General features: G+C 43.9%; 1 protein-coding gene across 44 annotated transcripts in view; it reads right to left on the minus strand.

Moving 5' to 3' along the window:
- Positions 1-17,933, minus strand: part of PARD3 (par-3 family cell polarity regulator) — a 579,141-nt gene that overhangs the window by 484,776 nt on the left and 76,432 nt on the right. For 43 of the 44 annotated variants that reach the window (XM_086334618.1, XM_086334607.1, XM_086334597.1 and 40 more), the window contains exon 2: positions 2,632-2,733. In XM_086334618.1, coding sequence (XP_086190744.1) covers positions 2,632-2,733 — 102 coding nt within the window. Of the gene's footprint in view, positions 1-2,631; positions 2,734-13,580; positions 16,585-17,933 lie in introns of those variants that run through there. The other variant, XM_086334600.1, reaches the window with a different exon arrangement.

Below are 17,933 nucleotides of genomic sequence, written 5' to 3' on the forward strand. Positions count from 1 at the left end.
AGTTGGCCTTATTCTCTTTCTCCCTCTCTCTTTTTTCTTTCTCTCCCCCTGCCCCCACCTTCTCTTTCTCTCCTTATCTCTCCCTCTCTCTTCCTCTCTCTCCAAACACCCACCAAAAAGACCATATACTGGGCCATAAAATAAGTCTCAATAACCCAATAGCCGAACACCTATGTCTCAATACCGACTCAGAATGTGAACTGTGTCTGGAGTGTGAATGCTGATGGGGGTGCTTCGTGAACCTGCCAGGTGCTATACCATCCTGCTCCTATGGCAACTGCGGTTCCGACAACACACCAGGGCGAGACACAGCACGGAGGCAATCTCAGAGCCAATTCTTACTCCCTCTCTTTACTTGGACATAAAGTCAAAATGTAGAGTGAAAAGGCACCAACTTGGGGGAAACCTACATCTGTGCTCAACACAGAAAAGAAACAGTATGCAATTTCCTGTAATAACTGATAATGGAAAAGAATATATGCACAAGTGTAACTGAATCACTCTGCTGTACACCTGAAACTAACACAAAATTGTAAATTAACCTTTCAATTGAAAGGAAACAGGTGAAGAAACAGGCATGCTCATCACTGCTGCTGGGGGCAGGGACACACCCTGGACCACAGGGCCTCCTCCACAGAAATCCAAGAATCCAAACCAGGAAGAATGAACCAGCACAAAACTCCCTAAAACAGAACACTGTGCAGTTCTGTCAGCAAAGCCACCATCAGTGGACATGGAAATATGTTTATAAGCAACTCCAAAAAGGCAGGATACTACTCATTCCCTCCTATTTAAGAGAAAAAGTGTGTGTGTGTCTGAAGGAAAAGAGTGTCAGGAAAAGCAAAGCCCACTCAAACAGCATCAGTAATGAGGTTCAGGCAGCATTGGGCTCATGGGTAGCTATGTCCTTGCCGGTATTTTTCTCTTTCTGCACAAGAAGCCATATTATCTTACAGAAGAAAAACAACCAAGAAAAGAAAAGAAAGAAGAGGAAGGGAGAAGAAAAAATATTAAAAGATCAATACAACATTAGCTCATCTCTTTGCAGCATTATGACTGGGAAAGGACACCTGTTTAAATCCTTCATAAATCTCTGTAGTTGTCTAAGCTCTGGAGCTGAGCTGCACAATAAAATGATTATAAATTGGAGTCTCGAGAGGGGCTTCTTCATGTGGATTGCAGCAAAAGGATTTGAGAGCCTCTAGCTCCTGGAGCCTCATGAGAAGAACGGACACCTGGAGAAACAGCAGCAAATCACATATGGGCAGGAAAGTTCTGTATTTTCAACACAAGGTGCTCCCAGCCCACAGGAGCTGCAGGGTACAAACCCCACTATGGCAGGTGCTAGTGAATCAAATATCCTTGACGTTACACAATATCTGGAACCTGGAAATTTTCCTTTTCCTTAAGATTTCAAGAAAACACATAAGACATCAAGCGGTTCTGAACCAGGTACCATGCTAACTGTCGGGAATGCAGGTGTAAAGAAGACGCAGCAGCCCACAGCCCAGGAGGCAAGGGGCCGGTGGCTGGAATGATCACCTGGGAGGAACAGGAGTGATCGCTGGGAGAGTCACCTTCCTTGATCCCATGACGTAACATCACTGCGGAGCCCACCCTGAGCTATCACAGGCCGTGATGACCAGGTGAGGATGCGGCGGCCAGTCCTCCCCATCATCTCACTGCCAGACATGAGGGGCGTGGCCACAGCCTGCTCAAGTCAGCACCTCATCCAACCAAGAATTTGCACTACTTTGGTTGTATCACATGCAATCTCTTGATCAAGCCTATTTTTAAACTCTGGTAGAGTATCATATTATACATGTTGCCAGCTGCAGAATTGGTATTGCTTATCTCAGCAAAAGAGATTGTTTGCATGGAAAGATCAATGGCACTCATTGACTTTCTAATACTTCACACTTTTTGAAATGTTTGGTTTTTATGTGATTATATTTAAAACTTCAGTAAATACTGAAATAAAATCATATTAACCAGCTGCCTAAAAAAAAAGCGGGAGGCGGCAGGGGAGGATTGAGAGGGGTGGAATCTGTGAATTCCTGTGCCAGAGCCCAGCATCCCATCACACTCCTAGCACACCCTGAGTCATTCCTCTGCCCCCTCCCTCAGTGAGGACAGACAGGAGGTGGATCCAGGCCATGGCTTCAGCGCTGACAGTGAAGATGGTGTTGCAGTATGACAGTACCCAAAGAGGAGCTACAGAGGAAAGGGTGGCTTCCTGGAAGCCAAGCCCACTGGGAGGACGCTGGAATGTAGCCAGGGAATGCCAGCCACTAGGATCAAAACAGAAACAATGATCATAATGACAGGCCTGAGTTGTCAAGAAAGATGTTACGTTTGGTGAAAATAAGGGGGAAATGGCATGGAAACGTCTTAAAATGTTTCCATTTAAAATGCTGCAATTTTAAAATTTCTAAAACCTAGTATTGAGTCCCCAGGGTTCAGGAAAGCAAAGATTCATGACACTTACGATAAAACAAACAAACCAGTATGAGTGGCCCAAATGCTCTTTAAAATAGTGTCTGAAACAGAAAGGAAAGTGCTCCCCTCCACCCACACCCTCCCCAGTCTTCACAAAATGCACCAGAGCTGCTTCCCTGGACTTGAACTCACTCTGTCTTTGTCATCTGCCACATCACAGAGGATGTCATCGAGATCCAGAATTCCTCCATCTCCGTGTTCCAGTCGATGCACTTGTATCCAGTAGCTTGGATCCTGTATGAGAGTATACGGCAAGTTAGCACCACCAAAAGGGAACGCAACAATTTAAACTGGGATAAACTCCTGCCATGAAAAGGAATTGACCTCATCAACAATACGGCACTTGATTGAAAATTCAGGTGGCTCCCTATGTTTGAGTCCATTTTGCTTTTTTTTATGATGGAGTCACTCATGCATGTACACCCCTTTGGCTCAGACACTGATATACTATTGTGATAGGAGCTGCAGAAACCAGCACAACTCACGGCACACAAAATAGTAATTCCTCTGAAGTATGCTGAGTTTCCCATGGCCCAATATGAAATACTTAATAATCTCCCCAATCCAATCTATTGAGATATTCTAATAAGCAAGCAACACATACTGTGTGTCTGAAAAATTCTTGTTGCAGCCTATCTGAAGAAAAGGAGGCTGTCTGCCTTGGTGGCTCTAAGTAATCACTACAAACAGGTCTAAAATATACTGATGCAGAAGAATGTTAAGACCACAAGTGAACAAAGCAAGCTCAGAACAGCGTGTGTGCTTGAGTCTGTTTTATAAAGACAAAATTACATACGCTCGTATGTGTGCATAGAAAAATGTCCCCAGATATACACACCAACATTTTAATATTTATCCCTGAAAGGTGGGGCTGGGGAAGAAAGAAGACAAAGGACTTCATTTTAAGTGTTACACACTTCTACCTGGGTGTGTGTGCACACTTATGCATGTACACATATATACATGCACACCCACACATACACACACAAAATATATACCCCAGAATATAACATCAAACCAAGTTCTAAAATGACATGAGGAAAAAACATAGCTGTTTTTCAACTTCTACAATCATTCTCATTTGTATATTCAAAAATGAAAATACACTAAACTATAACCTTTGCCATTAGCTACTGAATCATCCATAGCACAGAATTACTAATAAAAAGTTCAATTCACATTAACACTCTATTTTACCAACTTAAACAGTGATGTCAGGTACAGCTCTTTCTGAGAGGAAAGGCTGGGGTGGAGGAGGCACAAGATTAATGACAGTTATTAATAAAAACACAGACTGTGGACCCTACCCCATATCTACTGACTCAGACCTTCCAAGGGTGAAGCCAGGGACTCCAAAGCCCTCCAAGGCAATCATTAAAATGGAACATGTACTATCAATCCCTGTCACTTTTTAATCAGCACAGAAAACAGTTCAGGTTCCAGTTCTCAAAGTTATTAAACATGACCACTATGCCAACACTCCACAGTTGCTCTGCACGCACCCTCATTTATCTGGACTTCTTTAAAAGGAAATTCAGGGAATTCCCTGGAGGTGCAGAGGTTAAGACTCAGCACTTTCAGCTGGGGAACTAAGATGCCACACGGCCAAAAAATTTAAAAAGAGAGATTCAGTACTGAAATCAACTGTTCATCCAGAACACAGACAGTAAGCTTGTAGAACACACAAGCGCATGTGCGCGCGCACACACACACACACACACCCCTCTCTTGGCATCCCCTTCATACATGGGCCTTATTCGGCTAATTCCCTGGTTATATTAATCACGTCACCTAGAGAGTTCTTAGGAAACCCGCTGCTGTTAGTCCAGCCAGGCTCCAGAATTTTTCATTTCTAGATTTGTTGAGCTGTTAAAGAACAAAGTCCTGAAACAAACTATACTTCTACTCTTCCTTCCCAAGTGGCATTCACTCTGCAAGAGAAATGGGGAAGAATGAATAACCCGGGGGCTGAATAAAGAGAAGGTGGTCCTTCATCATCAAATCCAGCCATTTATCACTGGTCCACCCTGTCCTCCACTTCCCCCAAGCAGGATGACCTAACCAGCTTGAATATCCGCTTTCATTTCTGAAACACTTTTATGCACACAAAAGCAGCATGGGTGCATGCTCAGTTGAGTCTAATCGTCTGCAACCCCATGGAGCCCACCAGGCTCCTCTGTCCATGGAATTTCCCAGGCAAGAATACTGGAGTGGGTTGCCATTTCCTACTCCAACACAGAAGCAGACTGACCTCTAAAATGTAGCTTATAAAACACGTTCTTAAAGCTTCTTGACCCTCCTCACTCTTTCCACATGAGATCATAATCTACTGCTTTTCTATAACATTTGGAGGTACTCCCTGGAAATAAATTCCCTCCTAAAGATTTCCCAATCTCTTAAACTGATACTGGAGAACCTACCACAGTCCCGCCTCCTTCACACCACTTCGCCTCTCGCAGCCTGCACTGTGTCCTGTATAAATGCACCCCTCCCCACTGTGCCCAATGTTTGGAGCCCCACTTACCCCCCAGGCTGACCACTTCCATCCCTCAAGACTCCTCAGCCATCCTCTTCCCCAAGAGCTTCTCCTGACTGGAACATCCCAAGAAAGGTTAAAAGTCTATCTCTAGCCTTACTGTTAAAGTTCCTAAAAACTGTTAACAGTATGATGCAAACTAGCATATATCGGATGGATAAACAACAAGGTCCCCTTATATAGCACAGGGAACTATATTCAATGTACCTGTGATAAACCATAATGGAAAAAAGTATTTTTAAAAAAGAATGTATATATGTGTATGACTAAATCAGTCATACAGTAGAAATTAACACAACAGTGTAAATCAACTATACTTCAATAAAATTAATTTTTTAAAACCATAACAGCATGGAAAATAGCACTCAGATGTCAACTCAGAGTCTTCAAAAGTTGTTAATATTGTATTTTTGCAGATGCGAAAATAATTGTATGAAATCTTCTATGGACCCTACTTTTGTCCTTGAGCTACCACACTTTGATCCTCTTGATAGCAACATTTTTTAAAGATCCGTCATCGCAGATTCTTCTTCTCCTGTAGCCCCACCACAAGTGCCAAAACTGCCCACCGAGGCCACCAACAGCCTCCGTGTCGCTAGCGAGTTCTCAAGACCCATCTTCCTTGGCCTGTCAGCGGAATCTGACACTGCTGGTCACTCCCTCCTCCTTGAAATATTCTCCAGACTTGGCTGATCATCCTTCAACTGTCTGATCAGGGTGTGTCCAATTCTGAGATTCAGTTGTTGATTCCTGCCTCCAGAGAAGTCCTGATTCAGAGGTCAGCTATGCCAAGTAGCCACGACAACATGTCAAGGCTTTCATCAGGCTGGTACTTACTAAATGTCACTCTGAACCATGTGCTGAATGGAAACAACCACTTGGAGAGAAGACACAGAGTGGAATCATCAGTAATCCTAACAGAGCAAAGGACACTAAAAAAAGTCAGATCTGAGCAGCACACATGAAAATTACCTCCTCCCACAAGAGTATAAAACCAGGATGCTTTTCGCCACTGAGAAATACATCTCCTCGGAAGAGCTCTCTCTCAGGAGATGTTAACTGACAGCCTTCGTCCACACAATTCTCTCTAAATACCCAGAGGACTGGCTGTATTTTCAAGGAATGGTCAAGTACCCAGGAGAAAAACTTGTTTTCTAAACAAGCTGGCACATACTCGTTGATTCCACTTCACAGTAGTTTTCACTAAGAAGTTTGAAATAATTAATAGCAGAAATCATTGCTATCCTGGCTATAGCAACTTATACCTACAACTGAACAGAAAGCAGTGATAAGCCACTTTTAAAAATGCCAAAAACATTAATTCTACAATCAGTAGACTTGTCATTGGATTAAAAAACAAATGTGACACATACTCAATTTTTTTAAAAGGTTTCACTTACAGTATATGCATAAAAATAACCAAAGATCTGAACAGTAACAATAAGTTTACATTATGAAAAAAATCCAGAAATGAGAGACAAGGTTCACAACAAGTGGCTAGATAGAGGACCACTGCTGCTCCTGCTGCTAAGTCGCTTCAGTCGTGTCCGACTCTGTGCGACCCCATAGATGGCAGCCCACCAGGCTCCCCTGTCCCTGGGATTCTCCAGGCAAGAACACTGGAGTGGATTGCCATTTCCTTCTCCAATGCAGGAAAGTGAAAAGTGAAAGGGAGGTCGCTCAGTCATGTCCAACTCTTCACAACCCCATGGACCGCAGCCCACCGGGCCTCTCCGTCCATGGGATTTTCCAAGCAAGAGTGTTGGAGTGGGGTGTCATTGCCTTCTCTGGGATAGAGGACTAGCAAGAAGCAAATGTCTCCACCAGGCAACACTCCCCAAGATGGATCAGAGCCCAGAGAAGAAACCAGGAGACAAACCAGCACACAGAATCACTGCTTCTTGCCCAAGATGACTGGGGAAAAGATGGAGGGGATAGTTCTATGATTGGCTAGAAAGAAAACAGAGATTTGATAAGGTGCAAACTGCAAAGAATGCTGATGTCACTCTATCCCAGGACACAGGAAGAGAAACAGAGGAGGGAAAATCATAATGAAAGAATGATCCCTACCCAAACTTCAAGAAATCTCTCACCACTCCACAAAGAGCATCACCACACTGTTCAGTTCAGTTCAGTTGCTCAGTCCTGTCCAACTCTTTGCGACCCCATGGACTACAGTACATCAGGCCTCCCTGTCCATCACCAACTCCTGGAGCCCACTCAAACTCATGTCCATCGAGTCGCTGATGCCACCCAACCATCTCATCCTCTGTTGTCCTCTTCTCCTCCTGTCTTCAATCTTTCCCAGCATCAGGGTCTTTTCAAATGAGTCAGTTCTTTGCATCAGGTGGCCAAAGTATTGGAGTTTCAGCTTCAGCATCAGTCCTTCCAATGAATATTCAGGACTGATTTCCTTTAGGATTGACTGGTTGGATCTCCTTGTAGTCCAAGGGACTCTCAAGACACCATACCATACAACAAGGTAATGAGCTTTTTCAAGTGGTGACACACAAGTGCTACATGTTTTACGCCCACGTGAGCTTCAAGAAAACCATCTGCAAATAGAAACGGTACCCTACTCTTGCCTCAATCACGGTGTATAGTAATGGTCTATATCCTGTGAAATCTTCAAAGGAGAATAGATTTGTAAACGTATGACTAGAAAATTCACATTGATCCAAAAAAAATTGAGTATACACACTGACAATCATGACCTACTGTGAGAAATTAAAATTTATCAGCTAAGAAAAAAAAAGCAAACCGTTAGAAACAGACAGACCATGGGTCATAAGAAAATGAGACATATAAATGATTTGTGAAGGTTAAAGAAGGAAAGGAAACATGTATACCTCCAGGTGACTCATGTTGATGTACGGCAGAGGCTTCACAATACTGTGAAGCAATTTTCCTCCACTTAAAAATAAGTAAGTTTAAAAAATGCTTTGTGAGTTCTGAAGAGAAAAAGATTACATTCAGTGAGAAGATTTGGGAAAGGTTGGTGGTGAGGTTTTAGAAGAATCAGATCCCAGAAGAGGGAGGCATAGAATGAAGGAATGAAGAAAGGAAGGAACTTCCACAAAGTAAAATACAAGTCACCACAACAAAGGCAAAAGCAATCCGAAATCAGAATGGGTTGGACCTTTTTAAGAGCAACACCAAAATCTGTATAACAGCACAGGGACTTCAAAACTCGTAAGAGAAATGTTCTATAACATAGAATTCTAGACCTCACCAACCAACTATCAGAAAAGCATGAGCGCCGGGAGAAAACAACATTTTCAGAGATGAAGTGTCGCCAAAAAGTTACCCTCTCTCTGTCTCAGGTGAGTCCTAGAAGATGTGTGCCGACAGAGACCTAACCATGAATGAGGACATCATGGCACGTGAAGCTGGGGACAGACCCATGAGAGAACGCACAGGGTGCTTACCAGGGGTGGGAAGGGCAGGTCGTGGTGGAAGCTGTCGTCAGACGAGGCCGGGAGAGGACCCCATGCAACTCAACGCAATGAGACGCTACTTAACAGCTGGCCAAGCTGGGATGGAATTAGCTGCAAGTTCACAGAAGACCAACCAAAGAGGGGTGGGGGGCAGAATTGTTCATTCCAGAGAAAACACACAAGTTGTCAAAGAATAAGTAATAAAGGTATCTTACATGGTTCAGCTCTGAGCAGTTTTAAAAGAAAATAATGTGACATCAATCTCATTTGTATGTGTGTGTGTGAGAGAGAGAGAGAGAAAGAGATAGAAATCCAAGAAGTGGTTGCAAGAGAGGGAGGCAAAGCACACACAGGGTAGTGAAACAGGGTTAAATCTTCCACACTGAGTCAAAAAACAGACAAAAAGAGGAAGTAACATAACTGTTCACACAGAAATACGGAGGAGAATGTGGAACAGACCAGGTTCAAAGTTGGAAACGACAACCTCTCTAGGAGATGCCGCTCTTTTTCATAAGAATCCTGGTAGAACCACTTGACTCTGCACATCTATAATGTTCAGAAACCAAAAGACATTGTTGGAAAACATCCTTAAAATAATGGGCATGGTGACACAAGGCTTCAAGGTTAGCATGTGTCCATCCTATGAGCCAAGGAAAGTTATGTTGCAGAGACAAATGAAGTCACTGGTAATGACATCACAAATAGCATATTCTCTTTAAAGTCAGTAGAACAGCAATATAAAGTCAGTAGGATTGATGCCTCTTGCTAGATTATCTTGCTAAGTATCCTTCCAATCTACTTAAAGCAAAAGCAAGAAACTTTAAGTATGTTGTAAAGTTTGTTTTTTTTTTTTTTAATGAACATTGGTAGTTCAAGATAGACATGATATATTTCCCCCTCAGTATGGGGTTCTAAGACTTATGGGGACATCAAAATCCACAGATGTTCAATCCCTGGTACAAAATGATGTAGTATTTGTATATAACCTACCACCTCCTCCTGTATACTTTAGATGATGTATAATACCTAAAACAATGCAAGAACTGTGTAGTCATCTGTGTGGATGGCAAATTCAAGTTATGCTTTTGCAATTTTCTGAGATTTTTAAAGATATTTTCAATAGAAATCTATAGATCAATTGATCGATCTCTGCTGCCCTCCTTTTTCCACCCCAAACCACACCCAGCACTCATGACACCACCTCACCACCACAACACAGCAGAGCAAACCACAAACCTGCTGCCTCCCTTGAAGGGTGGATGGCTTCATTTAATATGTCGATCAAAAAAGAAAAAGGCAGCCTGAAACCAAAGGTGAACTCCAACCTCAAGGAAATAACTGCCTGGCGTTCTGCTTTATTAGAATCAGCACGTAATCACTCTACAGTCGCACATTAGCCCAGTAATATGGGAAATCAGCCCATGATCGACGTCTGTACCTGTGACATTACTTTCATAACAGCAAAGACATCACCCGAGCCACGGATGCTCCCCAATTCCTGCTCCACCCCATGGAAATCACCTAACAGAGATCACAGAGTTGGCTTAGGACAGAGCCAAGGCAAGAATGAGAATGTGGTAACCCCGAGTGAGATTTGCATTACATTCGTGTGCACTATCTAACGTGATGGGAGGGTTTATAACCCCTATTTTCAGATGAGAAAACTTAAGACTCAGAGAGCATAAACTCCTGCCAAGAAGTCACAACTAATAAACGCTGTCAGCCAAGACGGCCGCAGGTCTGCCGATGGTTCCTGGCCCTTTCTAAGACCCAGACGGGCGGTTTCCAACAGCAGCTGCACAGTTTATTGTCTTCCTACAGCCCGTCCTCCCAATCTCTTCCCAATAGAATCATTTTTTAATGTTTCACATAGTGAGTAGGTCTGTAAAATATTTAATAGAAAAGTTTCGATTGTTTAAAAAAGCCAAGGTTGCAAAACCACTCACCTAAGTATTATATTACAGTCTGAACCTTGTCCTAGTTGAAGCAGTGGTTCTCTAAGTAGGATTCCATCCCAGATCAGCATCACCTGACTACTAGTCAGAAGTTCCAAATTTCAGCTCTACTGAATCACAACTTCTCAAGGCTGAAATGCTTTGTATTTCTTCTAGGTACTATTGTTATTATGTTTTAGCTCATAAATTCATGGGCTAATGCCCCCATGAACACCTCTTTTCTTTCCCACGCCATGTGGCATGCAGGATCTTAGTCCCCTGACCAGGTGTCAAACCCGTGCCCCCTGCAGTGGAAGCACGCTGTCCTAACCACTGGACCGCCAAGGAAGTCCCATGAACATTTCTTAAACAGATGTTTGTTACTACATCTTAAAAAAACATCATCATGAATACATACATACAGATCACATAGATGGTTATATATGTATTCACAGCCAGTGTCAGATACAAACTCTTTCTCCGAATCATTTCATCTCAAAGCTCTCCCGACATTCAAACATCAACCTCTCTCACTGCACGTGACTTTGGGAGCTGTCTGAGTTCCCCAAGGAGCTTGTTTTAATTGCTTGCCAGGAAATTTTAATGCAATGAATAAAAGGATGTCCATTTGGGAATAACTGATAACTAAACAATATTTTTATCAAGTCCTATTTTAATTCTAATTTATGAAGCTTTTATCCCTTATCTCGCCCCTAAAATCAACATTTTGTCTTCATTCCTACTGGCAGTACCATCCTCCTCTGACTTAACCTAATCAAGCCATAAACCTCACCTCCCCACAGAAAATACAGGGACAGAAAATCAAGTCAAATGACACCAGACAAGTCCAGAATATGAGACCTTAAGAACACAACTGCACTGACTTCTTTTTTTGAAATGCACATTATCTAGTATCTAGATGCAATGTATGATACTGGAGTAGATCCTGCATCTGGAGAGAAATTTTATTTAAATAAAAAGCTGGGACAATTGAAAAACATGTCATATCGTGACAAAATTGATAAATGGAAAATTTCCTGGAAGTGATCAGTACGTGACCCAGGAATTTAAAATGTTTGTCTACAAGGTCAAGACGTATATAGAAAATCAGATGTTTTAATAAACAGTAGTACAAAATAGGAAACCAGCTACACACCCAACAATTAGAAATTGATGACATATAACCCACGAAACACTGTACAGCAATTTAAATGCTGTGCACAGAACACCATGAAAGGTAGCATCTCATCTTTAGTCTGAAGTAGAGTCAGCAGCCATAGGCAACAGGAAAGAACTGCTAAACACAACTGGCCACCCTTCTGATTTTCCATAAGAAACATATATGTATAATTTTATAATTTTATCACCTTAAGTAACAAGTGAACACATCCCTTCCTTTCCCCTTCCTTCCTCTCTTGTTCTCAGTAGTGGAATCACCTGCTAACTCATCTCACTACTTCCAGGCTCCTCTCTTAATTCTCTCCACATCCTGAGACTACATTCATCTTCACAAAACACCTATTTCATCATGTCCCTGCCCTGTGATGAGTCACTTCCACTGACTCACTATATCCTAAACACTAAAACCCAACATCCTCGGCCAAGCCCTCAACACTCTCCAAGCCTGCTTTTCCGGGCTCTCTGTGGATCCTACCCCAGGCACCCAGAGCCAAGCCCGAGACAGAGCAGGTGCTCAGGAAACACTGGTTCCTTCCCCTCCACACAGCTGAGAGCATTCACCCCACGATTCCAGTGACCCAGGCTGTCCGTACCTCTCCCGACCAAGATCGTAACCACCTCCCCTGTGAAATGCCCTCCAACCCCAAGGTGTTCATCTAGACCACAGATGTGTCACATAATCACCTATTTCCTTGCACATGCATGGTGATATTTTTTATCTCTAGATAAGTTCCCAAATGCAGGGATCATCTTCTTCTCTTTAGCACAAAACAATGAACAAAACACCACGCTGTTGCACAAATAATGTATAAAATATGTATAATAAATAACCCAATTGGACAAAAAAGAAATTTCAACAAGACTTTCTCAGAAAACTAGAATCTACAAAGAGGTTTATGCTCCCCTAACCACCAAAAGAAACCCCATGGACACGGGTACCTTGTTGGGATCAACGCTCCCTTCATCCTGTATCCTCTGACTTCAGAGCTTGCTCAAGTACCTCAGTGTGACTATCCTGGCTGACACTCCAGATGGCCTGAGCTGTGGGGGAAGAAGCCTTCCAGGTACTCTACCCTTCCAATGTAAAGGAACCCAATTTCCTGCAGAAACGCCTTCATGCTCATGCGCAGAGCTGCGTCCCCAGCACCGCTAGCCTGGAAGACCGGGCAGAAGTTGAGTTTATGCTGGTCACACCTGCTTCAGTTCAGTTCAGTCGCTCAGTCATGTCCGACTCTATGTGACCCCATGAATCGCAGCCTGCCAATGCAAGAGACATAAGAGACCCCTGGGTTGGGAAGATCCCCTGGAGGAGGACAGGGCAACCCACTCCAGTATTCTTGTCTGGAGAATCCTATGGACAGAGGAACCTGACAGGCTACAGTCCATAAGGTTGCAAAGAGTCGGACACAACTGAAGCGACTTAGCACACACATACAACCATTAAAACCAGGCCTCAGACCCCTCAGGGCAGAGACCCACCCTGGGGCATCAGCAGCCCACAGCACCTGTGCAGATCAGGCAACAACTGAGATCTTCTAAAGTGAACTAAGATGCTGAATGTTTTTCTATTGTTTATAAAGAAATAACCAACCTAAGAGATCCTCAAGGTTCTCACACAGCTTCACAAAAGAAAAATGTCCCCTCTCCTATTTACTCTCCAACCAGCCAACAAGAGAGGCTGACTCAGACCAAAAGGAATTTCTCTGACGGAAAGAAAGCCTCCCTGAAACATGATAAACTCTAATAGTGCAGAATTCTAAAACAAACCAACCAAATTTGACCCCAAAGCAGCTCTCCACTCCCCCATCCTATGACTTAATCCAAAAACCACCTCCCAGTTTTTCTTTAAAGATGTTATCTCAAGTTGCTTAAAAATCCACGATTAATTCCTTACATCTGGCAGTACCCAACCGGACTGAATCAGAAGAATGACTCGTGAACTAATAGAGGAGACTGTGAGGAAATGGTGGGTTTTGATAGATAACTTGCACCTACCTGGGGTCTCCTTTTTAGAAGCCTGGGCACGCAGCCATCCAGACGCACTCTGTGGCCCCTACACTCAAATGCGGCATAGCCCTCGCTGCGCAGGGTCCGGCGAGGAAGGCTACAGCACCACCACATCGCAGGGGTGGCCCCAAAGTAAGGAACAGCAGGTGCTGGTGCTCAGAACGCAGCTCCAACTGCAGGCACTCGGGAGGTGGAGGGGCCTGTCCCAGTGTTTCCTGGGGCCGCTGAGGCCAGAGGTGGAGCACCCTCCTCCTCCCAGGACACTCCCAGCATGGGTCCAGGGCGGGAGCTATGATGGTATCTTCAAAAGATGTGCCAGAGACCAGAGTCCCCTCAGAGTCTCATTACCATGGACATATTTGCAGGCGAGGAACACGCATCAGCTTTTAGGATGATTTTCAGCAGAGAAGAGAGTGACAGACAGACAAAGCACACAGTCACCACGAACACCGAGACCCAGGCCAGTGAATGCACGGGATCTCCTTGTCACTCAGACTTGCTGTAGCTCGTTGGTACCCTCCTGGAAACTTCATGGAAAGCTCACCCAAATGTCAATTCCTGCTAACATCCACCTCAGCACAGCATCAGTCTCCGATCTCATTTTGTCTCCCGCCCTGTCTCTCCACGGCACTCACGACAACGTCTTGAAGATGTGCATGTTTCACAAAATCACCCTAATCAAGCCTCAGGACCTGATCCACACACTCACGGAGCATCTATTCAATGGCAGGCACTGAACAGACACAGGGCTACAGCAGCAAATGGTCCCTAGTCCCAAGTCGCGTAAACACAGCCCCACACCCCAGAACTCATCGGTGTTACTGGTGATTCCATACCAAAGGTCAATTTGTATTCCTTTACTAACTCATCTGTTTCCAAGTGTGTTGGCACTTAAAATTTTTCCTTGAAAATCCCTAGTGTGACTCACAAACTTATCTGGCTTCATCTGGTCAATTTCAAAGTCATTTGAAATGGAATTTGAAAGGGCTTCAAGATACCTTATGAAGTATGTGAGCAGATTATAGAGGTTAACGCCGTATCATTTCTTAATCCCTTAGATACACAGTTAGTTTGCTGTCCTTGTAAAGTTTTCCTTTATGAGGTATTTGAAATTTAGTTAACTGTGCCTTCAATGTATTACTTCTAAGAAAATATGGTACACAGTGTTCCCAAAGAAACAAAACAAAATGCTAACCAGTGCAATTGAAGCACTAAAACAGGAAATATAGCAGGCACAGACCCAATATATTCTCCGATAAAAATCCTGCATGGAAGCAAAGAAACAAATTAGCTGTTTGGGAACTCAGGCAAAACCTAATTATACAACTAGTAATTAAAGCATGAAATGGACTACCTCAAACAACAATACAATGTGTCACTATAAACTTATCAGACAGGGCGGGAAGACAGCAAAACAGAAGCAAAGCTGGTTTGTGAAGCACTGAAGATGCACAGATACAGTGGCCCAGGCACAAAGGCAGAGCTTTAATGACATAGGCAGCCAGTGGGCACGTAGCCTGTCTACCAAGAGCAACAACGAAAAGGCAGTGAAAAGACCCCATGGACTCAGTGGCCCAATGTTGCACAGTCATTTCCTGTCTGCAGACACTCAAGGCCGTGTGTGTAGCAATGAAGGAGGTAAGTTGTCACTGAGGGTCACACATTGCTCAAGCAGACACAAAAATTGAACACACTCCAAATAGCTCTCCTTTTCAAAGTGGAAGGAAGATAAGCATTTTCACAACCACCATAATCTGATCTTGAAAGCAACTCGTCATACAAAATTAAAACTACCTAACCTCCCCTACCTACAACATCCTCTGCTGAGCACATGTTTACAGACATATGTCTGGGCAGTAGCAGACTTCTGAGCTGCCGATCCATCCACCCTTCCAAACACAGGGAGCCTCCTGATGGCAGCAGAACCACGCTCTGCACCATCCAGAGTAGGAAGCAGGAAGCAAGGCCACGGGCCCATCCAAGTTTCTAGAAGACTCCTGCCAGCAGGAACAGTCGAGGATATGGAAGAACATCCATTCAGCGGCTCCTAATGACTGAAAACACTGTGCTCTTATTACCCAGTTTAACAGCTGCAGGTGACAGGATGGCATGTGACACGCCACCAGCCAATGAAAACCTTAACGCTCAGTCTCAAAGTCGAGCTTGTGTTTTAGGATAAAGGGGTCCAGCCAGGTCTATGGAGGCCCCTGCCCTCCAAGACGTCAAATCAACTTTGGGAGGCAAACCACAGGTTTGTGGAAAGTTCACTAACAATTCCTAGGTATCAAAATTAACTGCCAATCAAGTGGTACAGGAATTACAAAAACAAATAGCGGAAACAAAGAACACTTCACAAAGGAATTATGTCCCCTCAAGTGGGGGACATCTTCAGACAAAGGCGAGGAGGCCAAGATGTGCATGGCATGATTGGACAGTGGGGAGTAAAGCCCAGACACGACACACACACACCCCCTCAGCACCTTGTACTCGACTCCTCTCTTCACAGGCCCGGGATGCGGGGAGCTGAGCCGCACACACAGGAACTCTGGGGGCCAGGCTGCAGAAGAGGCTCTCTAAACCTGAGTGGGAATCACTGACACTCAAGCCCCCAACCCAAACATCATCTCCAGCTTCGTGTTTGCTCTAAACAACTATTTAAGCAAGCTGTCATCCACAGAAGCTGCACGTGTGAACCCAGTTCGAGATCCAACAAGCATTTTGAAAGACCCCAAATCACACTGGTTAAAATTCCAAAACTGTAAGGATTGTGGGATTATCTTGGGTAATCTTACATTCTCCAACCCCTCATCTCTCCTCTTTTTAAAATGAAATCCTATATGGGCTTAACAGTAAAAGTCCTTCAGACACCCCCTCTCAGCCCTGCAGCAGCACTTCCTGTTTATCAAAAGACTAACGTGAAAAGCAGGTCAACAAAACTCCACAAGGAAAACAGAAAACCCGTCTGACATGTGCTGTGTGAGCCAGAGAAGCACCCCACCTTTCAGTCACCAGCCCCACATACCGGCGGCATCAGGCGTGTCCAGCCCAGCCCTCTGACCACCTCCCACCACCATGACAGGGCTCTGTTCACATCACAGCAGAGCCTGGACTAGCACACAGGAGACTCAAGCAGCATAACATCAACATATCCAAGCATCTGAACACCAGAGCCCATTCTTAACTAAAAATCTCCGACAAACAACAGGCAAAGTCCATTTGGACCAGGTGAGTGTTTGTTTTGACACAAAGCCTCTCTGGGGCCCAGCTCACAGTCACATGACATTCCTGCAAAAACCTGCCTCCATTCTGGATGGAACCCCACACCAGGGTACTAGCACCAAAATTTCAGTTTATGATGCAAGATATGTGGGAAACAATTGCTCCCATGGGTAAATATAAACCAAGCGTAGACTACTGACACTCATTTTTCTTTTTTTCCCCCTTACTTTTTGGGAGAAAAAAGTGCCTTTGAATTGATGCCATTTTGTACCTTGTCAAGAATTCTTCTCAACGCACCTAAAATAATACCTATATATACACATATAAATGCCACTAGAGTCCTAAAAATGTGCTGTTATTTAGGAAAGCAAAATCCATCGTAATTTAAATAAGATAATTTGCCTTTAAGGACTGTCACTGTCATTTAATGAGAAGTCACAATGTTATGAACTAAGAAAGAATTTTTCAGACTGATTTGAGGGCACTTGACACAGTTTTGAGCCCCATCACAGCAGAAGGGCAATGGAAGTACCTTGAGAAGGGCGATGCATTAATTCTGAATCTACAGCAAATATTCAAGCCCCCTTGACAAAGCTTATTCAAAGTAATACAATATTGAAGCAAACTTGACTAGGTTACATATAAATCCTAAGCAAGGTCCACTCTTCACAAAGACCAGTGGCAACCAAGTGAAATCAATTTCAGGGCTGAGGAGACTGCATTCTAAAAATAACAATCTAACCTTCAAATTAGGATTCTTTCTATCCTGTATCTCCATGCTGTCTTTGAAAACAGTCAAACAACTGTGGAAAGAATACAGTGTAAATTAAACCATGTGAAAAGAAGGAAAGTGATGGAGGCTAATGCTGCAAGGATGTTTGACTGGCCCCTGGATTTAGCAAGACAGCAAGCAGGAGGACACGGAAGAACTGACCCCTTTCCTCCAAAGACAGGGTGAGCATGCTGAGTTGGATGAGGTGGGGCAGGATTGGGGCTGAGAGGTGGGGGGAGGGGGATCCCTCTCCCTGGGAGTGTCCAGTGTGCACAAGGGATGAGCAAGTGACCAGGGAACTCAATCCCCACAAGGTCAACAGGCCAGCAAGGCACTGAGGTTCCACTGCT

Source organism: Bos grunniens, chromosome 13 (genome assembly GCF_055505025.1).
Source record: "Bos grunniens cultivar Pamir isolate PY7600 chromosome 13, Bosgru_T2T1.0, whole genome shotgun sequence".
In the NCBI taxonomy this organism is placed as follows: Eukaryota; Metazoa; Chordata; class Mammalia; order Artiodactyla; family Bovidae; genus Bos; species Bos grunniens.